At 52.6% G+C, this 27,094-nt stretch overlaps 1 protein-coding gene across 5 annotated transcripts; it reads left to right on the top strand.

Annotated features, from left to right (window-relative positions):
• Positions 1-1,884: 1,884 nt before the first annotated feature.
• NDEL1 (nudE neurodevelopment protein 1 like 1) lies at positions 1,885-25,704 on the top strand. Of its 5 annotated transcripts, none has more exons than XM_062506041.1 (9): positions 1,885-1,918; positions 10,170-10,267; positions 11,594-11,747; positions 12,931-13,079; positions 14,051-14,187; positions 16,219-16,392; positions 17,132-17,223; positions 19,302-19,453; positions 24,301-25,691. In XM_062506041.1, the coding sequence occupies exons 2-9, from the start codon at positions 10,182-10,184 to the stop codon at positions 24,386-24,388; spliced, it is 1,032 nt and encodes a 343-aa protein (XP_062362025.1). In that variant the 5' UTR covers positions 1,885-1,918; positions 10,170-10,181; the 3' UTR covers positions 24,389-25,691. The 5 variants fall into 5 exon arrangements, with proteins under 5 accessions (XP_062362025.1, XP_062362024.1, XP_062362026.1 ...); XM_062506040.1 differs by lacking the exon at positions 1,885-1,918 and adding an exon at positions 2,240-2,419 and having other exon boundaries at positions 24,301-25,704; XM_062506042.1 differs by lacking the exon at positions 1,885-1,918 and adding an exon at positions 2,240-2,419 and having other exon boundaries at positions 25,610-25,691.
• Positions 25,705-27,094: the final 1,390 nt, after the last annotated feature.

The raw sequence follows: 27,094 nt of genomic DNA, 5'->3' as shown, positions 1-27,094 counted from the left end.
TTCTGTCTCCTCAGAGGAGCTGCTCTGTCACTGAAGTGTGAGGGAAAAGCTGCACCAAGACCATGTGGGATGCACGATGAAAACAGTGCATGACATTTCCTTATGGCTTCTGAAGTGCACTGGGCACCCAGCCTGCTCTAGACTGCAGTGCTGGACACCCAGCCTGCCTCAGAGCACAGGGATGGGTGCCCAGCCTGCCCCAGAGCTCAGCACCACCAACTCTGGCTCTTCCCAACAGGAGCAGCTCAGGGCTGGATCCTGGAAAAGGAGATATTCTCCCAGATGCCCTCCAGGTTCTGCACAGCCACCTCGATGTCCCTTCCTGCCCTCCAGAGAGGGTTCAGCAAGCAAAGGGGATGGTCAGTGGGAGGGAGAAGGGGAGAGGTGGGAGGACTGGTCCAGGCTGTGTCAGCATCAGCATCAGCCTGTGGGAACAGAGAACACAGGGGAAGGTGCCCTGGGAGCAAGGCTCTGTTCCCAGGAGTGATGAGGCGGCTCCAAGGGCAGTGTGTCACCAAAGGATGACTGCTCCCAGGACGCTGTGGCTTCGCCTCCTGGCACAGCCTCTAATTCAGATGTCTCCAGGCCGTGCAGTGCTGCACGTCCTGGCCCGGTGTTCTGACGTAGCTCAGCAGCATTTGTGGCCTTGTACAACACCCAGGTCACACAAGGTGACCCAGAAAGGCCCGTGCAGGTGTCAGGGGACAGCCACGGCTGGCTGGACACACGGCTGGGAAGAGGTGCGTGCTCTTCATCCTCGGGCTGTCTGCAGTAATGCTTAGGAAATGCAGGAAAAGCATGGATAACCCCATGTACAAACGGGTGTGACACAGCTATGGGGACAGAGGTGGCACGTTGCCCACGGAGGACGCTGGCTGTCCCAGCTGTCCCAGATGCGGTTTGGGACACGGCCTCTGCCGGCAGCACAGGCCCGCAGCAAGGGAAGCACGAGGGCATACCGGCCGCCCCGCCCGCCGCTAATGACGGCCCGGGCAGCTAATTACAGGGCAGGAAATTAAACACGCAAAGCCAGCTCGAGTATCGGGGCAGTGCCAGAGAGCCGCGGGCGGCTGCGGGGCACGGCCCGCCCGGGAAGCCCTGCAGAGGAACCTGAGCAGACCGGGGACCGCGGGGACACGCCGGGCACGGGGACAGCGGGGAGTCCCGCCAGTGGGGCACGCTGTGCCCAGAAAACAGGGAGTGAGAAAGGCACGATGGACAGGAACGGCCGTGGAGGCTGTCAGCTCTCCTAAGCTCAGCTCGGGGCCGCCGGAGGTCCCTGTGGGAGTTCCGAAAACCTCTGTTCACAGAGTTCCCTGCGCCATGTACAGAGAAGCTGCGCACGGGCCGAGGCAGAGGGCCCAGGATGTGGAGGAAGGAGGCGCAGCTGCCCCTGCCCGCTCCTGCGCTCTCCCAGAGGGAGAGACGTCCAAGCACCCCGAGGGATGGATGTCCTGGCACCCCGAGGGATGGGTGCCCAGGCACCCCAGGGGATGGAAGCCTAGTAGCCCCGAGGGAGGGATGCCCGGGAATCCGCGGGGATGGTGTCCATGGGCTTGAGCCTGCGGTGCCCGTGCTGGGTGTGCCCCTGCGGGGGTCACCGAGGACAGAGCGGCGGAGGATGGGTAGGGAGCAGTTCCCGAAGGCGCAAAGGGAAGAGGGCGGGACCACCTCATCCCGGGGGCGGCCGGTGGGATGGGGCGGGAGGGGGATGACGCCGCCGTGCGGGACCGGCACCGGGGACCGGCACCGTCCAAGCCACGCCCCCGTCTGGCAGGCCACGGCCCCTCCCCGCCCCCCACGTGACGACGGCGCCCCCGCCGGCTCTTGCATCACGCGCTGGCCCCGCCCCCCAGTCCCCGGATGAGGCGGCCCCGGCGGCGCGCGCTGCGGCGGCTGTGACAGGGGATGCGCTCCGGTGAGCGGCAGGGCCGGGGCCGGCCCGGGGGTCCCCGCGGTGGCTCCAGCGGGTCGGGCCCGGCGCGGCGGGCGGGGGGCGCGGGGCGGGCGGGGAGAGGGCCGGGGGTGCCGCGGGCCCCGCTCCGCGCCGCGATTGGATGGGAATTGACAACGGGGCAGGGCCCGCTCACGCGACACGCCATTGGCTGCGGGCGCCGCTCCGCTGTCTCCCATTGGCTACGGACGGTGTCAGTCACGGCGCGGCCCCGCTCGGCCGCCGCCCTGGCCGGCTCCCCCCGCCGGGACCGCGCCGGGTGCGGGGCTGGCCCGGCCGCACCGGAGCTCGGAGCTATCCCGGCCCTGCCCGCTGCTCTGCCGGCCTCGGCCCCGAACGAGGGCCCTCTCCTGTCACTGGCAGGGTGCTGGACCCGTGGTTTGCCTCTGTTCTCGTAGAATTCCTGATCGATCCTATCGCCGGGGCACAGCGTCTTTTTTTAGGAAGAAATTCCTCCCGGAATTGGTGACTGGATGCGGGAGTGGGCAGGGAGGTGGTGGTGGGGTCATCATCCCTGAGGGTGTTCAGGGAAAGGCCGTGCCGTGCCGGGTGACAAGGGGGTGAATGGTCACCGGTTGGACTCGATGCTGTCGGAGGTCCTTCCCTGTGACTCTGTGGTCTCTGTTGGGTGTTAGTCCATAATTCAGTGGGGGGGGGGGATGGTTTCTCCGAGGCTGTTATCCGCTCTCCGAGCCCAGAGAGCCCTGTTGGGTTCTGTGTGAACGTGCCCACCCCGGGCAGCGGTGCCCGGGTGATGAGCGTGACCCGAATTGAGAGGACGTGCTGGAAAGAATGGCCTGACAGGAGAGCAGAGGCATTCCCCAAACCAGCTCTCAGCCCGGGGACTCCCGCTATCCATCCCTCTTTTCCCGGTAGGAGGAGAGCTGTGCTCTCCCACCCACAGCCCAGGCTGCTCTGGGAGTGACTCAGGGCTTCTCCCTTCCTCTGCCACTCTCCTGACTTCCTGACAAGTGCAGGGGGTGGAGGGCATTTTTGGATGCCTGTGGCATTTGTTGCCCGAGAGGTGATTAAAGACAAGAAACTGCTGTAGAAGAGTTCCTTGGATACTTCAGAAAAATAATTTTCTTCCTTTACATTTTTTTTCCAACTGTGCCCCCCCCCCCCCCCCCCCCCCCCCAAAAACAATTCCTGGGCACTGTGGAGAGCTGGTGGCCTTTCAAAGATCAGTGTTTTGTTAGACATATCAGTAACTGTAAAAGGAAGAAGCTGTCCCAAGGCAGAAAAGACACCGGGAGGCTTTTAAATATTTTGGAAGGTGGTGAAGTCCCCATCCCTGGAGGTGTTCAGGAAACTCCTGGATGTTTCACTCTGTCCTCTGATCTGGTTGATAAGATGCTGACTAGTCAGAGGTTGACTTGATCTCAGAGGTCTTTTCCAACCTGAATGATTCTGTGCTTCTATATTTATTTATTTAAATGTCAGTTTGATGTGTTTGACTGGTTGATGGTGCCAGTTAACTGTGGCTGCACAGGATCAGAAGTGGGTAAAGAGTGTGCATCTGGGATTAATAGTGTTAGGGCTGCCCTGCAAGATATCATCTCCCTATCCTGTCTTCTGGCTGGGCTGTGCGTTTCTGTATTGCTGTATGTGTGGAGGCAGAGCCTGGGTGAGAAGATTTAATCCCACTTGTCACTGGGAGTCCCAGAAGTAAAGGAAGTGTTCAGAGGCAGTGTTTGAGTCACCTTCCTTTCTCTTCAGGGGAAACCCTCATTTTTTTTCCCCCCTGACTCTTTAGAGTTTGCAGATACGAAAGATAATTCCTCATTTGGTGGAGAAGGACAGAGAAGAGAAAGGAAAATAAGAAAGTGGAGAGAAAGCACGAGACTGATGATGTCTGTGACCTTGGTGTCACAAGGAATCTTGTCTCTGGAGACGCTGCTGGCAGCAGACTGCCAAGAAGTACAGCAACAAAGTACAGTTTATGCCCTCAGTCCAATACAGTTGTTTTTTGAGGTGCCAGGAAAGTCAGACTGCAGAAAGGAAATGGTATTTTTTGCAGTCCTTGATGTTTGTGACACCACAAATATAATCAAGATAACCTGGGGAGTGTGTTCAGCTGCTTTCACTGCTGTGCTGTCCTCACCCGCAGGCAAAGCCAGCCAGACACATCAGAGCAGATTTTTCATGAAGTGCTTGTGTCCCTCGAGGGTTCTTCTGTCCCCACAGCTCACTGGAAGGTTGTGCTGGTTCCTTCTCCTGATCAACACAGAGTTTGGGGGGTTGCTCTTAATATTCCTGTTAAGTGCCACTGCAGAGCCCCCCTCTGCTGGGGCTGCTCTGTGATGTCATTTTGGGGGGGTATTTTTCAAATCCATTTTACCCCCCTGGCACTGGTAGAACTTCAGAGATGCAAAAGCAATAGAATTCAGTCCTTTTGGCAGAAATCCATGCTAAGTGCTTTTCCCTTGGAATCCCTTGGTTATCCTCTGGTGTCCATCTCACCCTCTGGTGTCCAGAAGCATCTCACCCTCTGGCCACCACCTTCCCAGGAGATGTTGTCATCGGGGTGGTTTGGATTGCTGGGCTAGCAGGGAGGCCCAGGAGCTGTCACTGGTGCAGGCTCTGTGCTGTGTGTGCCACAACCTCTCAGGTAAATCATTGCTGCTGGGATTCCTCAAGGTTTAAAAAGAAAGCAGGCAGAGCTGAAGAAGGTGGGGCTGGCTGGGTGGTCTGCAGAGGGGGTCAGGGCCATGACAGCCTGTGCCAGCTGCCAGCTTGCTGTGGGTGAGGATCAGAGCTCCTGCTGCCTGTCACACCTCGCCAAGCTGCCCAGGAGGGAGAAGAGACTGAGGCAGGGACAAGCACATCTTTCCACAACCTGAATTTCCATCTCAGTTTGCTGTTTACTGCTCTGTCTGTGGATTCATGACTTTGGGGTTCCTGGGTACAGAGCTGGGAGCAAATTGTCCCCGTGCTCAGACCCGGGAGTTCTGGGACATGCACATCTCCAGGAGCCTTTCTTTCACCTCTGCAGGTACTGAACCTGCAGTAGGAGCACTAGCTTCTCCTTTTTTAGTCACTTCAGTGAGGTTGCTTGGGAAGTAGGTCAACAACATAGGTCAGATGTCTGAAACGTCCATGTTTGTGAAAGCAATAAATGTTTTTTCATACAAAATTCTGATACTTTTGGTTGTCGTAGCTTGATTTCTGAGAAGAGACTTTTTGCATCAGTGCATTTCTTCTGGTTTCAAGGCTGCTAACCCAGTGCTGGCTCACTCTTCAAGGGTGTTCCTGGGACTGGATATCAAATACTCACCAGACAGATGAGTCTTGGCTGTGTGGTAGACACGTGTAGAGCAGACACGTTATATTTGATTAATGAGGCTGTTGAGATAACAAGGCTTTGGTGTGTGGTGCCTGGTTTATCTTAAAGGCTTTTGTGAATTTGGCACCAAATTCCTGCAGGTAGGAATTGGTTATCTCCTGCCTGCCATGCTGCCCGAATTGGAAATGCAGGATTTATTATCGCAGCAAAGCAGGGAGCCTTGTGCTGACGCTGTGCTCGGTGACTTTCTTCTCTTCCTGAAAGCTCCCGTGCTGCTGTTGTAAGAGAGAAGGAGGCATTTGTTGTGGTTCACTCGAGAACATTCAGTTCAAAAATAGAACTGCAGGAGAAGATTCACTTCCCAGAGGTTCAGTTTCATCCCAGCAGTGGATGCAGGCGTGCATCCAAACACGTGTGGAAATCTGCCGGCTCCTGTTCCAGCACGAGCAAAACGAGCCCAAATTGATTGGTGAAATCTAATCCGTGGCTTCTGCTTGTTTGTTTTGCATCTTCTAATGACAATGCACGTTTGCTCTTGAGTTTTGGCTGAAGTGCTCAGTTACCTTGCTTTGAGTCTTGATTGACTTTGCAGGGGAAAATCAAGAGCTTTAGGAGCTGGTGGTTACCTGTTGGTCCTCACAGTTTGAGAAGGTGAAGAATGACGGAAACAAGATTTCTTCTGCTTTTCTGCCCTTGAATCAGCAAAAAGGGGGAAGAGGAAGAAGAGCTGGTTGTAGACAGTCGTGTTGTGCGTGGCAGCTCTGGGAGGTGCCAGCGCTGGGTGACAGCGACATTGCCTCCGAGCACTTGGGTTTTGTGTGGTAGCCAGAGTGCATCGTTATCTCGAGAACTGAAGGCCACATGCGAGCTTGGCAGAACTTGATCAAGTCCTATTTGAGCTGCTTGTTTGTTTAATTCCAAAGGTCAGTGGACATTTGTGGTGCCTTGAAGGGAGGGGGGATCAGCCAACTGTAGCTGGGGGAGTTCAACCCTGTGGTTGGTCCTGTTTGAGTGGCCTTGCTTTGCTTCGGCTTAAATTTTCATGTCTGGTGTCTGGAAATATTGGGCAAATTATGAGGAAGAGAGCAGAAAAATGGCAGGAAAATTACCTGTTCATGAAGGTCAAATAATACTAATTCTCTTTATATGGCAGTATTAATGAGCCAGTTTTAAACAGGAGAGTGTGACGCAGTTAAAATCAGGAGGAATGCCTTCTGCAGCCACTTGAGATACTGCAGGTACATCCAGGGTGAATTGCAGTGCTCAAAGGAATAAGTGACTTTGAGAGCAGGGAGGGGTGGATTCCCCACTGTGGGAAGGGGTGGGTCCCAACTGAGACGTCTGTTGGATTTCGAGCTGAGTGTTTTGGTCTTAGATTTCATCCGAAGCTTCGCTGCAGTCTCCCATCACGTGGAGAGCCTGGGAAGCTTTTTTAAGGTGCTGTGTTACACTCCAAGCTGTGCTTGTGTTTTCATGGCTTAGCTGGAAGGTAGCTCCTGAGAGGTTTGGGGTTCGTCTTGAATGCAAGATTCTTTAAATTGCTTGAAAAATACTGTCTGCATGTTGGTTACTTCTGATGTATTCTTGAGCCTTTGGTTCTCATGATATCTGGAGGATACCGGTCCTCTTGTTTAAGGATGCTTTCCAGGTGGGAAAACAGATTTATCCTGTACAAAACCCTTTAGATTTAGACAAATTATTAACCTCCACACTGTGTTTTTTTAGAGTCATTGCAGCATGGAAAAGTTCTTGTCACAGTGGTGAGTTGCTCTGTCCTGCTGACTTTATCGGGGGGGCTTGAAAGGACCCCGGTGTTTTGAACATAGTTCTTGTCTGGGAGCAGCTTTGGAGCTGGAGCTGTGCCCACGGAGCTGTGTTTTCCCAGGGCACTGTGTGAATGCTCAGCTGTGTTGGAATGAATTGGAGTGGGCAGCAGCATAAGCCTGTTCTCATTTTCCCTGGAAGACGTTGCTGCATTGTCTTGTCTGCTCCCTGAAAGCCTCAGTGTTGTTTGTCAAAAGACTGGATTCTGCAAGTGCCACGTATGCAAAGAAGCCCTGAATAGGAAGGACTGGCCGTGCTGGTTCTCAGCTCCTGACAGAATTCTTGGGACCAGGACAACAGGCAGCAGGCTGAGGCAAAGCTGTTTTTGTTCAACTCTTGGTATTCCGTGGGCATCCTCTCCCACATGTGAGGTGTGTGGAATTGTCTGGTTGTGTTCTGGTAAATCCTGGGATTTGCTCCCCGCTTGCACCTTCCATGGTTTTGTGCCATCACTCTGAGGGAATGGGCAAAGGTTGGCAGAGTGAAGGATTTCCCTGTGGCCAGGTGTGGGCTGGGAGCAGGTTTGGAAGCTGTCAGCATCTCCCAGCTCCCAGGCTGATATTTTGGCTGTGAAGCACTGTATTTGCAGGGTGCCTGTGTGCTCTCAACTCCTCCTCCTGCCCCTCATGGGAATCCAAGGGACAGAGAGCGGGATATGGATGCTGGAGCTCAGCAGCGCACGCTGGCATCGGCATCTGCAGCAGAGCTTTATGCAGAGCAGTCAGCAGATCCCAAATCCCTGCTGATAGCACCAGGGGTGGTGGGAGACATGGAGCAGGGGCAACCATGACCTACAGCCTGCTTCACCAAGGCAAAGTGAGAGAGTTGGAGAAGATCTGGGTGGGTGGGGAAGGAAGAATTCCTGCCCAGGGCCTGAGCCAGCACTGGGCTGAATTTCCTCCCTGCAGTGTCTGAAAGGAAAAGGTGTTTGGACAAGGAGTAGAGGGCAAACACACCTCCTGTCCTTGGGAGCCCCAGGCAGCCCTTCCTGTTCTTGCACAGGCTGCTGTACTTGCAGGGATCCCTTGGATGTTGATTTCCAAGGGTGTGCCCTGTGTGAGCAGACAGGAAGGAGTCTTGTGCCTTATCTCAGCTACTTCTAGGAAATGATGTAAGATGCTTCCTTGTGCAAGCTTTATTCTAGCCACATCCTGGATTTTACTGACAGCCGGCTTGGCTGCTCACCTTTGGAGCTCAGCTCCTCTGGAGCTGTGGGAGCTGAGTCTGTGTTGAGTTTTATCTGATGTATTCTGGGATGAATGTGCTCCCTGCTGGCCTGGGCCTCTCCGGTGTGCTGCTGTAGAGCCGTTCAGGGAAAGGTTGGAGGGGTTTATGGAAGGGTTGGATCAGTGCTTGACAAGTGCCATGGACAGCACTCAGCAGTGCCTTGTCCTGGCAGTGGGAATCACTGTCCAGGAGCTGCTGGACACACCTGAGCTTTGTCAGGTGTCTGCTCCCCTCCGTGCTCCCTCCATGGACTGCAGCAGTTGGGGCAGGAATACTGGGCTCGACATCCACAGGCTTCTGTACAGGGCTTGGGATTTGTCCCTGTGGAGTGACTGAGCTGCCGTGGTAACGCCTGATGCAAGTGCTCCCAAAGAAAAGCCTGTCTGAACCCATGGCTCCATGGGTACTTTTCATTTTCTCTGTGCAGGAAAGCAAACACCATCCGTTCTCCTGAAGACCTGAGCCGTGACTTGTTTACTTCTGCTGTAAAGCTGTGGAGTTAAACACAGTGTGAGATTTGAGGTATTTTTGAGGTGCTTGGCACCCTGGGGATAAATTTGTTCTTGGCTTGTGGCAGCTACAGGCTCAGCTGGAGAACCAATGTGCCAATTCTGCCTCTCTGTGTTTGGCCTGGCTGGCCTCTGACGAAAGCATGGGATTGTTCTGGCCCACTTTTAGGTGTCAAAAATGGGTCACTGAGATACAGAACACATTAGTGTGACAATTTCAGCCTGAAGGGACAGAGCTGTCTGAGAAGTGATGCCTGTTAGAGTGTGAAAGTCAGGGCTTTTAGGTCAGCTCTTCTGATCAATGGGCTGGGTGCAGGCGTTGTTCACAGCCTCTGCTTGGAGCACAGGGGAGTTTGGGTTTACCTCATTCTTTTTCTGAGTGGGAAGGACAGAATTTGAGCATTGACTTTTTCAGGAGGAAAAGAAAAAGCCTTCAAGAGCTGTGGGATTGCTTGGGGAGAGCTCAGCAATGGTGCATCTCCTGGCTGGGGTCTGAGCATTCTCCTGGTCCTGCCCTGCATTTTATCTCCTCCATCACCTCTGAGGCCTGGTGTATGCTGAGACCTCTAATATCTTGTGTCCCCTAGACAACAGAAAGCCATAAAACCATACAGAAAGTATCTTGGGTTGTGTTCCTTGTGCTGGCTGATAGCCTGGGGAGGTCCAGAAAGGAGGATACTCATGGGGAGGGGATCACCAGTGCCTTAGTGTGGGAAACTTTCCTGAACACCTCCAGGTTGGGAGCACTCCTCTGTGATGTGACCATGTCGTTTATGGGTGAGGCTGATCTTCCTTATGGCTGTTTGAGGCAGCAGAACTGCATGGATAATTCCTGTTACCTGCATGTGACACCAGCAGGAATTAGCCAGGACTTGCTGCAGGAAGAGTAAGTTGAGTTTTGATCTCCACACAGAGCTGTTTGTAGTTACCTCACTTGAGGTGTTCATCCTCCTTCACTGCTCACCTTTGCAGCTCTAAAAGCAGCTGTAGTGCAGTCACTGTGTTGGCAGGAGGCAAAATCTCTTAAAGACATTTAGTGAAGTGGAAACTGATAGCTGTAAATTTGAGTTAAAATTTAAAATTATCAGCTGTGAATTACCAACTGTGGGCCTGGTGGCGGGTACAAAACACAACCAGAACTTCTGCTCTCATCAGGCTGCTCCACAAGCACTTCCAGAGGTTTGGTAAAATCCTGGGGCTCCTTGGGGCAGCTCTGTGTGCTGGGTGAGCCCTGGGAGGGAACCTTGACATCCTGGGTGTGGGTGCCAAGTCCTGATGCCGTGGCTGGGAAGCCCAGGATTGAGCAGAGGTTTTGGGAGTGGTCTGCCTGGGTTTATCCTGAGTGTATTGCTGTGTTCGTGTCCTGCAGGTTGTGTTGATCATGGACAGTGAAGAAATCCCTACTTTCTCGAGTCCAAAAGAGGAAACTGCATATTGGAAAGAGCTTTCCTTGAAGTACAAACAAAGGTATTGTGGATTTGCAAGCTGAATTTGGTTCTTAATGATCAGAACACTTTAATCTATTCCTCTGCAAGGCCACACCAAGATGATTATTAGATACTCTATAGAGAAAACCTGTGAGAATTCTCTGGAAAGGATTTCCAGCTTTAAAATTTCCATCTCTGTGGCAGCCGAGTGTTTCTTGCCCAGTGTCACCATGCCAAGAACTGCAGGCTATGTTTTGAGCATGTTTGAGCAAGAGCAGTGCCTTTTTATGATCATATGCACCTTTGTGTAATTAAAGTGCTGCCTTAAGTGGTAATCTTGATGTTTTATCATAAGAAGGAGCCTTTGGGCTTGCCTTGTATCATTCCTGTTCCCTCAAGCTTCTTGTAGTGGAATTACTGGTATGAAAAGTGGCTGATTTGGTGTCTACTGCATTTTATTCAAGTGTTTCATAGCTCCTGGTCCTGCCTGTACCAGTGGTTTGCATCTCTTAGGGGACACAGGGCTTTTTGTTACCAAAAGTGTCAAGAGAAGCTGCTCTCCAGAGGAATGCTGTGCGATTGGAGGGATTGCAGGGGTGGGCTTTTTTGGAGTTAAATCCCTCAAGCACCAAGAGCCCAAGGTCCAAGTGGCATTTTTTTGTTTGGTTTGAGGTTGTTTGGGAGGGACATGTTGGGAATGTGGAGGGGCCTGTCCATGTGGAGAACCCTGGGCTGTTCTTGTGTGTCAGAAATTCCATGTGAGACACCACTGGATGTGGTGTTGCCTAAAGCCTCAGTGGTTTTCTTTGCTGTTTGCTCAGGGCTGAGCTATTACGTGTGGTAAAGATGCAAATTTAATAAGCAAAGTATGTGGAGTGGCTACTTGTAGTATTTAATAACTCTCAGTGGTATGAGGTAGGCATGTCCTGCCTTCCTGACTCTGCATGATTTTTACAAACATTAATTTTCCAGCTAGTGCAGAGATGCAGAAACTGTTGTTCTCTCTTCAGTTTCTGACCAAAATCTGGTTAAATGTTTGCTTAATTCATTGTCTGTTCCATAAAGTCTGCCAGCAGTGAAAGCTAATGGAGCACAAAGTGCTTCTCAGGCTCCCATGAATCCTGTAAATAGCTTTGATTCCACACAGGCATTCAAGGTGGCTGTTGGATTTGATGTAAGAGAATTCATTCCCTCCAATAGCTTACCTTAATGTAATTTCTGTTTTCCCATTTTTCGTTTTCCCCTTAGAGGTCTGTGGATGACATTTAAGTGCTTTACAACTCCCTTTTTTCAGTATTTTATTTTAGAAGAGCTGCAGGTTTTGTTTTAACTTGGCTTTTCCACTGATGCAGTCCTTTCCTTGCAGCTTCCAGGAGGCCCGTGAAGAGCTGGCTGAATTCCAGGAGGGAAGCAGGGAATTGGAAGCTGAGTTGGAGGCACAGCTAGTGCAAGCTGAGCAGAGGAACAGAGATTTGCAAGCAGATAACCAAAGACTGAAGTATGAAGTGGAAACATTAAAGGTAGGTTTTCTCTGTGGTAGTGGTGCTTTTCCTTTCAGCTACATCTTGGATCTCTTTTTGGATCATTTGGGCTGCTCTTGGGCACTGAATATCCAAATAAAAAAAGGAGTTGTCTGGTTAAGATCCACACTGAAGCATGGCATGTACCCCAAATAAGGCCAGGGACGTTTCTGGCAGAATTTTTCTTGTTCATGTCATGAAACTTCATCCTGGAGTTTGTGCTGGTTTGAATTCCCGAGGCTGTGCCAAGGAGGAGCTTTATTTATTCCACATCAGCATAGCAACAGGGCACAACACAAGGGGTTTTGTCAGGCCACTGCCTTGTCACCTTTCTTTGAAAACCAGTCTTTTTGCCCTCTGGGTTTATGAGACCCCAAAGAAACCAGAGAATGGGTGATTTGTGCACATCTTTCAGGGAGTTTCCACGTCCCTTCACAGCCGTGTATCTGTGGAGTCAGGAATTGCTTAAGGATCTGCATATGCAGAAGGTAACTCTGAATTGATGCCTCTGTGTTAGCAAGTTCTCACCTCTCTTGAAAAAGCATCATTTTGGGCAGTCTTGGCTTATTTAGTGAAGACAGAGGTTAGAAATTCACTCAGTGGAAGGAGGGTTTATGGGATTACTTTGTGGCTTCAGTCCCAGCTGTACTTGCAGGGTCAGGATGTGTTTTATGAGGTCAGTAGTTTCTCCATAGGCCCCTTCCAGTGCCCTCAGAGGGTGTTTTGGCAGTCTGAAGACTGAATTCTTCAGTCTTTTGAGGATGAGTTTGTGGCCTGGAGGTTTTGTGACAGATTTCAATATCCCAGTTTTGCTAAGGGACACACCAGAGAATTTCTGGTGTCAGGGTGGGTGCTGTCAAGGCAGAAACACAGAAGGGGAGGCTGTGCAGTTGGATTTGTTTCTGCCTTCCTGGAGCAGCTGTCAGTGCAGGCTGTGGGGAGCAGATGCAGGGATGCATCCCTGAGAGGCAGCTGTGCCATGGGGAGGTGGCTGGGATTTTGTACCATGGCCAGCTCTGACATGCACAGCGTGTTCCTTCTCCCTCTCCAGTTTCTGCTCTGCATTACCAGCAGTCCCAAATCAGCATTCTGCAAAGAGAGTGATACTTTTTGTCTCCTTTTCATGCTGATGACTTGGCCGGTGCCAAGCAGCTGATGTTTATCTCCCTTTTCTTTGTTTCAGGAGAAACTGGAGCACCAGTATGCCCAGAGTTACAAGCAGGTGTCGTTGTTGGAGGATGACCTGAGCCAGACAAGGGCCATCAAAGATCAGCTGCACAAATATGTGAGGGAGCTGGAGCAGGCCAACGATGACCTGGAACGTGCAAAGAGGTGAAGGCTGCAAACCCCCTCTTCCCTTCAAGTTTGCACCACAAAGATCTTTTCTTTGCTACTCAGCTCAAGCATTTCATTGTTCCTTAAAGGGAAAATAACAATCACAAAAATCCCAAACACCCCCAAGACTTTGGATTCTTTGGCCAGTGCAGTTGCCCCTCATCATGAGCTGGTTCCTGTTGTGCAGTGGGACAGTATGGCTTGTGCTCCTGTGAGGAACAAGCCCAGAGCCAGCCAGGCCAGTGCTGCCCTTGGTACCCCCAGCTAAGTGACTGATGTTTTTGTCCTGCTGCTTCAGAGCCCCTTTGAAGTCAGCAGCTCCTGCTTTCCATAGTCCCTGTTAATACAAACAGGCCAAAGGAGTCTCCTGGTCCCTTGCAGAACAGCTGGAGGGAACAATCCTGCCCTTTCCAAATGGCTGGAATGAGCAGGCTGCTGCTGGGAACGCCCAGTTTGGGAGGAGGTCATGCTTCCCTTCTGCTGAGTGGGAATTCTGCCGTTGATTCAGGGAGAGCAGGGATGAGCCTTTGGCTAGCTGGAAAAAAAGATCTGAGAGCTGAGGCCCTGTTTCCACAAGGCTCTTAAGCTCATGGCTAACTTGTGACACTGATTTTGGGTCTTAGGTAATGTCCCAGTGCTCTGCTGCCCACCTTGGCTGGGCTGTGCCTGAGCTGGGACACTGATTAATGCACAGTTCTGGAGCATGGCTTGGGAAGGTGGAGCTGGCTGCTCTGAGCTGGCTCTTTCCCACATCTTTGGTACATCTCTGAGAGCCAGGTGCTATCATGTTCTTCTGATCTTTCTCTTGTTTCTTTGGAGTTGATTATTCCTTTCCAAGGAGCAATTCCAAGTTTTTCAGATGCTTACCTTGAATATAGCCCTGCTAACATTTTCCTTCTGTTATGCTTTTGAATAAGCTTTTATGCTGGCTGAGCTGAAGAACCAAATATTCTGGATTTTGTTTCTAGGGCAACAATAGTTTCATTGGAAGACTTTGAACAAAGGCTGAACCAAGCTATTGAGAGAAATGCATTTTTAGAAAGTGAACTGGATGACAAGGAGTCATTGCTGGTTTCTGTACAGAGATTAAAGGATGAAGCAAGAGGTATGGCTGGTCTGGTTGGTTCTGGCTCCTGGTGCAGGGTTGGTTTGCTAAAAGAGATGTGCAGCAAGCAAAGCTCATGTTTCTAGAAAACCTCACATGATGAGACTTGAACTGGATGCTTTAGGTTTTACTAACAGTGTGTTCTTTGTATGTCCAGTGTAGCCAAAAAGAAAAATTTCCTCTTAGGGCAGAATTAACAATAGATGAATTCAGGATTTTTAACACAAAAATATTCTGTTCCACAGATATAAGAGAATTGAGGAAGTTGCTTCAAAAGTTCCTCTTGCTATGGGTTTATAGGAAGGGAAGGCACAGGAAATGACAGGGAAATGCAGGATAATGATCAAGTAACTCTTAAAAAAATCTCTCCTGGGTTCCTTCTAAGCCTCTTGGAAATTGCCTTAAATATGTTATTTAAGATATTCTGGTAAATGCTGTGTCTAGACCTGTGGGACATGTTTGGGATGGTGTTCTGGGAGTTGGGAATTCCCCAGTGGATTTCACATTGAGAATGCTGGGGAAGCATTTTTAGTGAGGTTATAAACTGATTTCTGTAACAGTGGAGGTGATCTGCTCATAAGCCTGTGCCAGCCAATAATGTAATTTAGAGGTTGGTGGTTTGCAACTTTCTTCCCTAAATGAAGCTTTCTGAAATATTTCCTCATTTAAGGCCTGGACCTGAGTGTAAGAACACACCTGACAGCAGGCTGGGATTTTTTGTTGTTGGTTTCCTTTATGAGCCTTTTAAAGCAAGTTTGTGCCCTGGAAATTGGGAGCTTTATTGGAAGCACAGTAATTTTGTAATAAATATGAAGAAAGACATTTTCTGAGGAAGTATATGCATTGTAATTTGAGATTAGGGCAATAAAACTGGAAAAACCAGCAAAACCCAAGGGACTGTTTTCTAGAACACTAAAACAATCAGCAAAACAGATAGCTTGTTTCTTAGATGAGTCATTTGGACATTTTTAGCATTTCTGAATTATTTCCCCTGGCAGCAAGCAGGAACAGTAGCCTCTAAAAGAGCTGGTACTGTCAAACTCAAATATGACATTTCTGATAGAACAGCCTCAGATCCTCTTGTGGGAGCCCAGACAGATTTTCACTTCAGCTCTGCTTTTTTACCTAAAATCAGTTCCAAATATTTGTTACAACTTAAAAGCTGTGATGTACAGTTAGTTTTGCTTTTGTACCAGGTTGAGGCAAGGAATAGGAAGTCTGTGAAAATGAAGTTGCTCTGCCCAAAAAGGAACAACTCACTTGTAATGTTTGTTTGCATCTTTCTGGGGATTTGAGAGATTCATTGCTGGGCTGGATGTTCTTTGTAGCAAAAAGCTGTAGAAAAGGAAGGGACAGGGTAGGGGTAAGCTGCAGTCTGGGGAGCAGGTGAGAATAAAACCAGGCTTTTCTAATGCCCGGTCTTTTCCCTGTCCTTTGGATTGCTCTCCAGTCTGCTCTTTTACTTGTCAGGACATCAAAAAACTGAATGCAGCCCTTGGACTGCCTTTGGCTTGTGTGGCTTATTTATTGGGAGGAGAATGTAGGGAATGGGAAACACGGGAATAGGTCATTGCTCTGTTTTTCCAAGCTGTGTTTGAGCAAGAGCTGGGCTCAGCAGCAGCTCTTTGTGTCCAGCTGCAGTTTTGGGGACATGGAGCTCACACTGCAAATGGGGAGAAATCCTGAGGCAAATCAGCTGCTCCCATCCCAGGGACAGGGAGCAGTCTGGGGCAGGCAGGGTTGTTTGCTCCCCCCTGTCCGGCCTGGGATGGGGATGGGGATGGGGATGGGATGGGGATGGGGATGGGGATGGCCATGGCATGGCATGGCATGGCATGGCATGGCATGGCATGGCATGGGGCGGGGCTGCTCTGAGGGATGTCCCCACTCCAGAGGAAGCAGCAGCAGGCACTAACCCAGGATTGTTGGGAAGTGTCTCCTGCTGCCCCTCCCAAATGAACAGAGTGTTTGTGAGAGAATCAATTACTAACAGGGGATTTTGTGGGTTTTTTTCCTTCTCTCAACCCTCAGACCTACGGCAGGAGCTGGCTGTGAGGGAAAGGCAGCAGGAGGTGACCCGGAAATCAGCACCCAGCTCCCCCACTCTGGACTGTGAGAAGATGGATTCAGCTGTCCAGGCCTCTCTCTCCTTGCCAGCTACACCTGTTGGAAAAGGATCAGAAAATAGTTTTCCTTCCCCAAAAGGTATCTTCCAGAGGAATGGGGTCTGGTTATGCTCCTTAAGGAACCTGAGGTGTATGTGGGGGTGTGGATCTCACTTCCATGAGCTGCATTTGAATCCCAGGGCAGCATCAAGTGCATTTCAGGAATGAATAGCATGGAGAAGGACAGTGAAGCTTAGACACTGCCTTTGGGGGTAGGCAGGGCTTGCACTCTGCACTGGGTGCCTGTTGTAGAGCATTTGGGAATGCAGGGAAATGCAGGCATTGATAATTCTGCTCAAATATGCAGCAGCAGTGATGGGTGAGCATGGTCAGGAATTTGGAGAGGCTGTTACCACGCTGACTTCTCAGGGCTCCTGATTCCTCTGTGAGGCAGTGGAATCTTAGTCCAGCCCCTCTTCCCATCTGGAAGGCTCTGGACAGTCACAGGGATTAATACTTGATTTTTCAGATGAAGAAGAATGGATTCCAGAGGGAGCTCTGGCTGGATTACGTGGATTGCAGTCAGTAGCCTTGCAGATGGAGAGTGCATGAACTCTGCCTGGGGGGGGCTAATGGGAATCAGGGCAGTGGACAGGAATTAAACTCAATCATTTTCCCTGTGTAGTGATACTGCAGTTACTGTGGGTAATGGTATGAAATGTCTGCAGCAACATTGTAGATATGTCTGGGGTTTTTTAATGTAAAAGCTAATTTATTGATATTTCTGAAAAAGCTAAACTGTGAAGGGGTGAAGTAATAAGATATGTCTGTGTTTGCAGCTATACCAAATGGGTTTGGTACCAGCCCACTGACTCCTTCAGCTCGAATATCTGCACTCAACATTGTGGGAGATCTGCTACGGAAAGTGGGGGTGAGTGCTCTGAGCTCTGGGCTCTGCTGGGGACTCTGGCCTTGTGCTCAATCACAGCACAGCCTTGGCCCTGCTGGGTACATTCTGGAGCTGCTAAATTGTCCACATTCACTGCTTAGTATTTGAGAATACTTTTTTTAAAAAATTATTTTGATTTTTAAAGCCTGATCTTGGTTCTGATCCAACTTGGGGTGACAAAATTTGTATTTGGAATAAAATGTTTTCAGGTGCTGGGTTAGACACTGTCAGCTTGTTCTTACCTTTACTGGGCCTGCAGCTTCCTCTGGGCTGCAGGGCTGGAGCTCAGGGCTGGGTGGGGGAAGAGCTGGGATCACCTTGCCAGGGTCTCCTGGTGGGAGAGCTCCTCTCCCATGGAGATTTGCCACAGATACTGAAAGAAAAACCAGCCTAGAAACTTTTGATAAGAAAGTGAGAAAATAAATGAGGAGAAAGCCAGATGCTCCCATCTGTGGTTGGTGGGGAAGTGAAATGCATGAGCCTTTAAAGGGATTACACTGTAAGCAGGGAAGAAGTGCTTTAAACATCTGCTGCAGGTTGTTCAGGACCCAGGCTTTCCTCTTGGAAGAAGAAATGACTTTTGAGCTGCCAGGAGCTTCTGGATGAGCCGTGGTTGGTTTGTGTGTGAGTGAAGCACAGGGAAGCTGTGGCTGGCCGTGCCCTGTGCCTGTGTAACCACGCTGAGCCTGGCAGGAGCTGCAGTACAGACAGTTGTTTTAGCAAAGTTGGACATGACAAATCGCCTGGCTGCTCCCATTTGGAGGCAGCGAGCCCAGCCTTGGTTTGAAAGGGCAGCAGGACAGCTCGGGGTTAGCAGTGACACGTTTAAAAGGGGATCGTTGTGAGTAAGAGTCTGCAGGGGATTTAGGGAGCTTAGTGACAATCCCATGTGATTACTCTGCAAGCACAGGAAATGCCAAATAAGCAAGCTGCTCTCCCAGCCTGCCCTGAGCCCCAGCTCGGCCACTGGGACAGTTCCAGCTCATGCCCTGTTCTAGGAACAATTAGAGGGTGCTCAGGTTCTTTGGGGTTTGGCTGTGCCTCATCCCAAGCTTTGCACTGGCTGTCTCTGCAGGAAGTTTCCCCTCTGCTTTCCTGCCTGCAGCTGAGACAGGGAGTCCTTGGCTCAGAACACCCTGCCTGTGGCCAGGGGACAATCTGTGACACCCAGAGTTACCTACAGCTGCCTGTATAGTCCAGAATCCCTGAACAAACTTACACGGATTCCTAGGAGTCTGCACAGGGCTCACTTACCTGTGGCAGCATGTCAGTGCCCTCTTAATGGAATATTCTGTGCAGACCAGGACCAAACCCCACATTTGGGGAGAGGAATTTCAGTTTCTAGGGCAGGCATTTGCAATGTTCTGAACACCCCCGTGAACAGGGGGGTGTAATGAGTAAGGACTTTCTGCTGCACCACATGGATAGTCAGGATAAGATGGATATTCAGCCTCTGATGGTGGCAGGAAGGGCAGGTGATGTTCTGGAGTAAAGGAGAGAATCAGGATGTTGCTCCTCCTTCCAGGAGTCACTGTCACTTTACATGAGGGGAAAAGACATCACCAGGCCTGTTTGGAAGGGTGGCAGTGAAGCTTTAGAAATTGACTTTATTTTGCAAGCCAAGATTAAGAAAGAAATTCCAGGAGGCATTGTCCTGGTGGAAGAAGCAACTTTCCAAATGCACAGTTCCTCTCAAAGCCTGAAGATTCTGCTTTAAGCTCTCAGTCTTCTGATCAGCTCAAGGTAGCTGCTGAAGCAAGCAAGAAGTTTGGGTAACTCCTGCTAGGATGTGGCTTCCTTATCTTGGGTAATTATTTCAGAGTTCATCTGTTCTAGAATCTGAGCCCTCGTGGAGCTGAGTAATGTCTGGCAGTCTGCATCAGCATCTGTGTGTTTCCTTTGTGGTGGGGTGACGGAGGAAATGACAGCTTTGTTCCCATTTTTTTGCCAAGGGTGATCACACTGGAGTCCTGATCTTGGCAATCTTGGGCTCGTGAGCAGCAAAACCTTCCTCTTAATGATTACTTTTTAAAACTATTTTTTTTCCTTCCCTTTCACAGGCCTTAGAATCCAAATTAGCTGCTTGCAGGAATTTTGCAAAGGACCAGGCATCACGGAAATCCTACATTTCAGGGAACATCAACAGCGCAGTGATGAGCAGCAACAGCACAAAGTACCCACACCCAGGGCACACGTCCTTCTTCGACAAGGGGTGAGTCAGGGCTCAGCTCTGCCCTCGGGCACGGGCATTTGCATTTGGAGTGCTCTCATGGCTTGTCCTTAGCCCACCACAGCTTTCATCCTCTGGGAGAAAAAACTCGTTGGAGCAAAGTCTGCAGGGGATTTCTGTGAAGCAGAGAGAGAAGCAGGTGTGAGGGGTGGCAGTGCCAGTCCTGCCCGATTTCTTGGTGGCTGTAACCTACCCCAGGCAGTGAGGAATGGGACTCTGAGAGCATCTCAGGAGCAGAGCAGGGCTTGCCAAAGCTGCAGATGTGCTCTGGGGATGTGCAGAACCAGACCTGGAGAATCCTTTGAAGCAGCTGAGGGCAGGCAGGGATGTTCCCTGAGAGTCCTGGGTGCTCACACCCCCTGTGGGAGGGGAGGGATGAGCCTTTGGTGGTGGAATTGTGGCTGCTGAGGGGTGGCTCCTCTCTGCTGAGGGCCAGGGATTGTCTTCCCGGGAACAAGGACCCTGTGTGTCTGCCATGCTCAGAGCTCCCTCTGGGATGCTGGGAATGCTTCTGCAGGAGGCTTTTCCCCAGTTCCTCATAGCACAAGGCCCTGTGGATGTACAAAGGTGGAAAGCACAGAGTTCTCCAGTGGTACTGAGGGCAAACACCCTCCATGCTCCCTGCGTGTCTTCCTGTTAAACATCACTGCAATTTAATGCTGATATTCAGCACTTCCTCAATCCTGCATTTATTTTGGAGAATGACATGAGCTGTTTCCAACCTGGAAGTGCCAGAGCAGGCAGATGAGCTTCTCACATTTATCCTCAGTGGGGCTGTGTGGGGAGCAGGGCAAGCTGCACCTTAAAAACTGGCACTGAGAACTTCTGGAGCCGCTGGTGTTTGCTGCTTTTGGAAAGGAAGAATCCAGAGCCTTAAAGTCATGTGCAAATCAGCCTTTGGGGCTGTGTGTGCTGCAGGGCTGAGGGGGCTGTGCATCCCTCAGCAGTGCTCCTGCAGTTCCAGGGAGCAGGGAAGTGCTGGGGAGGGATTATGGCAGCTCTTAGCAGGCAGCATGGCTATATAGAGGTGTGTTGTGACATATAAGCTGATTGCTCTGTGGGGTGGGGGGGTCACTTTTAATTATGCAGATTGTCATCACACTCTTTATCTGGGTTGCCTGCCTGGAGGCAGGAGCAGGCTGGGGCTGAGGGAGGCTTTAGAAAGCCTGGAAGGAAATGCTACAGCAGAGCTGGGGGTGTTAGTGGACAGGAAAAGGACTGGAAGTGGTTCATGTGCAAGTTGCCAGAGATACTGCACGGCACCACTGTCCTGTCCTTGTCCCCCGTGTGCTGCTCCCAGGCTGTGCTTTCAGCCCCTCCTGCTGCCCTGCTCCGTGCCTGTGCTGCTGTGCAAAGCCTGGCTCAGCCCTGGCAGCTGGGCTGGCAGCTGGCCCCAGCCCAGGGCAGCCTGTGGTGGCTGTGCTGGAGCAGTGGCCAAGCCCTGGCCACACTGGCCCAGAGTGGCTGTACTGGCTGGGCACAAGGGGCTGAGCCAGGCCTGTCCTTCTCATCCCTTCCCTCCTCCTTCTCCAGTCCCTGTACTCCCCTCCCTGCCCTGAGTGGTGTTGGAGCCTGCTCCAGGTGTGAGTGCAGCTCTCCTCCAGGTGTGACTCTGCTCCAGGTTTGAGTGTAGCTCTGCTCCAGGTGTGGCACTGCTCCAGCTGTGAGTGCAGCTCTGCTCCAGGTGTGAGTGCAGCTCTGATCCAATCTGCAGCTGCTGCCTCAGGAGCAGTTCATGGCTGAGTGGTGGGGTTGGGTCACACATAGCTCAGCCAGTCTATTAACAGCTCTGTTTGCTTTCCTCCTCCTGCCATTTTGTTGGTTGAAATATCTGAGGTGTCTCTGGCTCTTGTGAAGCCTCTGCTCTCAGAGGAGGATAGGGCAGCACTGCTTAGGGGAGGCCTGGAGCACAGCAGGGCTTGCACCAAAGCTTGGCTGCAGAACAGGGTTTACCTGCTTGTTAAAAACTCAGCAGTGTCTCATGTAAGATCCGTTTCCTGCAGATTTGTCCCTTCAGGAACATGCAGGTTCTGTCAAGATTCCAGGGAATGGCAGAACAGCACCTGAGGGTGGTCCTCAGGATTGATACTTGTTTTATGCTGTTGTAATTATTGTTAATTGGCTGTTAATGTCAGTCCAATTTTGTCCAGGAAACAAAACTTCTCTGGGCTCTGCAGGGCCCTGGCACTTCGACAGCCAACCTGAGGTATTTGTTCCCCTTCCTACAGTCCTAATGCCAATGTCCTCATAACTGATGTTTATTCTTGGTTATTTTTGTGAATCCATTGGGCTTTGTTTTAATGAAACGAGCTGAAGTTTAACGTGAGAAGTTCCTGTGCTCACACACAGCAGTCAGAGGTGTCTCTGCACTGTTACCCACAGCCCTGACCAGAATACAGCAGGCTGGGAAATCTGGGTCTTTTTTCAGTCCCTGACTCACCTTATTGAAAGGTTTCCCTGGGAGAGAGGGAGCTGTGGGTGGCTCAGGTGCAGTGATCCTGTGGCTGTGCTGTGCTGGGTTGCCCATGCAGAGCAGTCTCACTATGCAGAGCTCACACAGGACAGGTTTGCTGAGGTTTGGCTGAACACTTTGCTTGGCTCCAGCTGTTGCCTCAAGGGTTGTGCTCAGGAATGTCATTTCTGTGTGCATAAACTTTCCCTTTCTCTCCACTAGGCGTGAGAAGGTCATATTCCCCACCTTGGTCATGGGTAAATGAATTCATTTGCACTGGTTGGCTGCATGTGGTGTAACCTGGGGCTTGGGGCAGATATGGGGGCTCTGGTAACTGCACGAGGTAGTTGGTAGTGCCACACACTAATGGGCCCTGATCAAAGCCTGAGGCTGCAATTGCTCTTCCTCCTGACTTGGAATAAACCTCTCTGCTGCTGTGACTTGTTGCAAACATAAGCCTGAGTGCTGCTTTCTTTCTTCATCTGTTTAATACTTCAAGTAAGTGCATGTTTCTGATTGAACTGGTCACAGCAGGGATGCAGGGGAAACGTGGCTTCATTGATGGAGTTAATTTGGAAGGTTTGCCCTTTGGTTGTGTTTTCCTTCAGCATTTTGTGGCTCTTGACTTGCTGATGTGCAGTGGTGTGGTTGTGGCTGACAGGAAAGCAAATAAGGGCACCGGTGCCTGGGAGATGGCCAGGGTTAGAGCAGGGAGGGGACATTGTGGGTAGGGACAGCAGTGTCCCTGCTCAGTGTCACTGTCCCTGCCCAGCACAGCTGTGGCAGCTGGAAGCACTTGGGGCAGTTCCAGAGCTGTGCAGTTCTAGGTCTCCAAGTGTGCTTTACCAGCTCCATTTTTCCCTCCAGGCCAGGCTGTTCAGCTCCAGAAGAATCTTCCACCAAGATGTTGGGTACTTAGAGCTGAGGGAGTTTTGGTCATGAGGTGCTGGGTACAGAATAGAACTTGAAATGCAGTTTAATGAGTCCAAATCAGTAATCAGGGCAGAGGCATGGACATGGACACAAAACCCAAGGCACCAGGGACAGGCAGTCAGAAACATTCCTCAGGAACCACTGCAGGGACATTTCCAGCAGGGAATGTTCCTGGCTCTGGCTGAAGCCTGGTTTCTTGGGAATCCCAGCACAAAGGCATGGCACAGGTACCACTAAGTGTGCTGGGGTGGTCTGAGGGCCAGGGAAAGGGGGTAGGAACAGGAGGGGGCCTGGCTGGAGTTAATTACTGTGGGCAGGAGGCTGCAGGCACCTCCCAGAGCTGCCCAAGTCTTTGGAGCTGGAGCAAAAGAGCTTTTCCCAGCTCATTCCTGGAAGTTTAGGCAGAACCTTTTATTGGTTAATTTTTACAGTTGCTGTGTTTAATGTATTTTGTTTTCCTTTAATTGTGTCTCCCACTGCAGTAATGCTGATTTATTTCCCTTTTTTTTTTTGGTGCCTTTTCATGCTACTACCAGAAAGGTTGGGCAAGCCCTCCCTAAGCTCAGCCTTAGTGCCAGCTCCCAGTATCCCCCAGTTTGGTGCCTTTTGCTGTGGCCCAGCAAATTCAGGCTGCTGCTTCACCATGGGTGAAGAAAGGCAGAACTGGGGAAGTGCTGCAGAGCTGGACATGGGGGCAGGACCTGCAGAGCCCCCAGGGACAGGGCTGGTGTGGGAGAAGTGCTGATCCAGGGATGCCATCACTCCTGGGGCTGGGATGGGGCCTAGAGCTCCCTCTAGGAAATGTGTCAGAGCACAGATGGAAAAGCCACTGGACCCCCAGGCTCCTCTCCCACCCCCCCTGGGAAGGCAGGAGCTCCACAGCTCCAGCTGGGAAAGGGGAGCCTGTAGATTCTGGGCTGTAGAGGCACCCCAAGCCTCCCCTGCAGCCCAGTGGGGATTGGTGGGGCACAGAGACAGCTCTGCTGAGCTGTGACACTGCCGAGCTCTCAGAGTGTGTGTGACTCTGTGTGTGACTCTGTGTGTGACTCTGTGTGTCCCCTCCCGGGCACAGCCTGTGCTCCAGCCCTGAGGGACACGGGCACAGGGCAGTGCCACGGGGCTGTGCCCTGGCTCTGGGCGCAGGGCACCGAGTGCTGGGAAGGGACCGCTGGGGCTACCCTGAGGGAAGCACAGACCCAGTGGGGTCACTCGTCCTGCTGGGACAGTCACCTTGGCCAGGACATGGCAGCTGTGGCTCTGGGGTGGGCACTGAGCTGGCAGCTGGGGCTGGGGCCGGTGCTGGCCTGGCCCCACTCCTGGGACACTGCGGGGAGGGAGGAGAGGTCGGGGTTGCAGTGCTGGGGAGGAGCAGCAGTGCCCTGCCCTGCCCTGCCCTGCCCTGCCCTGGCTGCTCCTGTGCTAACAGGCTCTCTCTTGTTGCCAGGGCAGTGAACGGCTTTGAGCAAGGGCCCCCCGGCCTGGGGGGCTCCCGCCCGTCCTCGGCACCGGGAATGCTCCCGCTGAGCGTATGAGCCCTCAGGGTTTGGACTCGGATGCTTTTCTCAGCCCACCTCGAGAAGAACTGCTCCCGATTCCTCCCCATTCCCACCCTGCTGGAACATGGCCCTGAGAGGAGGCTCCGGGCCCACGGCCCTCCATGTCCTGTCAATACAGTTTGTTTTCTGCTGTTGCTGTAGTGGACGTTCTCTGCCCCGGCCCCACGAGCTGCCACCCTCTGCTGTGCTTGGGGACGCCGAGTTCTGCTCTGCCTGGGGGACAGGCCTGGCCTCACCCCCGGGCTTTCCTTCTCTCTCACTTAGGTCTGACAGAGCCTTGGCCGCTCCTCTCACAAGGCTACCCTGTCCCTGTCCCCTCCCAGGTCCTGCAGCTGCTGCTCTCAGACTTGGTGAAAGTGCCCCGGCTCAGGCCAGCGGTGGCCCTGGGGCCATTAGCACGTGGGAGCCGGCCCCAGAGGCTGTCTCAGGGGCAGCTGCAGCCATGGCAGTCAGAGCAGGGCTGGGAGAGCAGCTCCATCCCCTCGGGACAGCTGGACACACACGGTGACCAGGCTCCTCGGTGGCAGTGCCCTGGGGTGACCGTGGCAGCCTGCCCTGGTGCAGGGAGGGGCAGTGCTGTGGCCAGGGGCTGTGCCCTCAGGTGCCCCCAGGGCTGCCCCACAGCTCCCTGGCCCTGCTGGACTTGGCCTCCGTCCCTCACCCCACACAGTGACCCCATGGGAGCTTTAGGAAGCTGCTGCTGCTCCCCCTGGCCCCAAGAACCCCCTGCCCATCCACCCCCTGTGCTGTAGGACTGGATTGTACAGCCTCACCTGTGGGCTTCTGTGACGGTTTGGGGCAAATGAACCTTGTGGGTCTTTCAAGCAACACATTTGTGTGGTTTCTCTGTCCATGTGCCTCAGACTCCTTGGATTTTTAGACTGAACCAGCAAATGGAGCCAGGGTTGGAGCTGAGGGTTCAGCAGTCACCATTCAGGGCCACTGCAGCTCCCAGACCATTGAGTTACAAATGCTGAGAAAAAACCCCACTGGCCCAGCAGTGGAGGTGGGATTGTCCCTTTGCCATTAGGGTTTGTATGGTCCTTCCTTCCTGTGCATCCTCTGCTGCATTTGACTGTTTACATTTGTTTTATTGTACATAGATTTGTAAACATGATACCTTTGCCTGAGGTCTTTGTACATAACTTGGGCTTTGTAGCTTTATTTATGCAGCCTCTCTCTGGCATGTTTCCATAGGATGTACCGTTCCACCCTGGTGCCACTGACATGATGTGGTTTCAAAAGAATGAAAACAAATGAGAGTAATCTTCCAAAAATAAAATTCTTTTAATGTGGAATCAGTGGATTTTGCAGAACCCGTGGCCGTGGCTCTTACTTTGTGCTGTAAGATTTTCTGCCAAGCCCCGCAGGGAGGGACCGGTGTTCAGGCAGTGCCACCTTATCCCTGCCCTTGGGAATGTTGCTCAGTTTGGGCACAGGGAAAGGGGCACTGCTGGGGCCATCCCAGCCTCTGCTGCTGGAAATGAGGGGAGGACGTGATATTTCAGCTGGGGAACTGCTGGAAGCCTCCAGCTCCCTTCCGGGGATTTTTTGCCTCCTTGGAGCAGCTGGAAGGTGCGCAGGAGCCGGGCTGGGGCCCTTCCCTGCCTGCTCCAGCCCAGCCCTTCCCTGCTGTGCCTGTGCCGCTGCTGCCGCTCTCTGGCCAGGCTCGGCTCCGTCCCGCAACGCGGCGCTGGAGCCGCAGCCCAGCCCTGGGGCTGTGCCCGTGTCCAGCTCTGGGCTGTGTCCCTGTCCAGCTCTGGGGCTGTGCCCGTGTCCAACTCTGGGGCTGTGCCCGTGTCCAGCTCTGGGCTGTGCCCCTGTCCAGCTCTGGGGCTGTGCCCGTGTCCAACTCTGGGGCTGTGCCCGTGTCCAGCTCTGGGGCTGTGTCCGTGTCCAGCTCTGGGGCTGTGCCCGTGTCCAACTCTGGGGCTGTGTCCCTGTCCAACTCTGGGGCTGTGTCCCTGTCCAGCTCTGGGCTGTGCCCCTGTCCAGCTCTGGGGCTGTGCCCCTGTCCAGCCCTGGGGCTGTGTCCCTGTCCAGCTCTGGGCTGTGCCCCTGTCCAGCTCTGGGGCTGTGCCCGTGTCCAGCCCTGGGGCTGTGTCCCTGTCCAGCTCTGGGGCTGTGCCCCTGTCCAGCTCTGGGCTGTGCCCCTGTCCAGCTCTGGGGCTGTGCCCGTGTCCAACTCTGGGGCTGTGCCCGTGTCCAGCTCTGGGCTGTGTCCCTGTCCAGCTCTGGGGCTGTGCCCGTGTCCAACTCTGGGGCTGTGCCCGTGTCCAGCTCTGGGCTGTGTCCCTGTCCAGCTCTGGGGCTGTGCCCGTGTCCAACTCTGGGGCTGTGCCCGTGTCCAGCTCTGGGCTGTGCCCCTGTCCAGCTCTGGGGCTGTGCCCGTGTCCAACTCTGGGGCTGTGCCCCTGTCCAGCTCTGGGCTGTGCCCCTGTCCAGCTCTGGGGCTGTGCCCGTGTCCAACTCTGGGGCTGTGCCCCTGTCCAGCCCTGGGGCTGTGTCCCTGTCCAGCTCTGGGCTGTGTCCCTGTCCAACTCTGGGGCTGTGCCCCTGTCCAGCCCTGGGGCTGTGCCCGTGTCCAACTCTGGGGCTGTGTCCCTGTCCAGCCCTGGGATTGTGCCCGTGTCCAGCCCTGGGGCTGTGCCCCTGTCCAACTCTGGGACTGTGTCCCTGTCC

The sequence above is a fragment of the Cinclus cinclus genome, chromosome 20 (genome assembly GCF_963662255.1).
Source record: "Cinclus cinclus chromosome 20, bCinCin1.1, whole genome shotgun sequence".
NCBI classification, from domain to species: domain Eukaryota; kingdom Metazoa; phylum Chordata; class Aves; order Passeriformes; family Cinclidae; genus Cinclus; species Cinclus cinclus.
The sequence above is the reverse complement of the archived record's forward strand: the minus strand, read 5'-3'. Positions and strand labels throughout refer to the sequence as shown.

Excerpts from the sequence above, each read along its gene's own strand:
- NDEL1 (XM_062506040.1), top strand. The coding sequence starts at position 10,182 with ATGGACAGTGAAGAAATCCCTACTTTCTCGAGTCCAAAAGAGGAAACT. Across the intron at positions 13,080-14,050 it reads GACCTGGAACGTGCAAAGAG|GGCAACAATAGTTTCATTGG; the intron begins GTGAAGGCTGCA and ends TTTTGTTTCTAG. Across the intron at positions 19,454-24,300 it reads ACGTCCTTCTTCGACAAGGG|GGCAGTGAACGGCTTTGAGC; the intron begins GTGAGTCAGGGC and ends TCTTGTTGCCAG.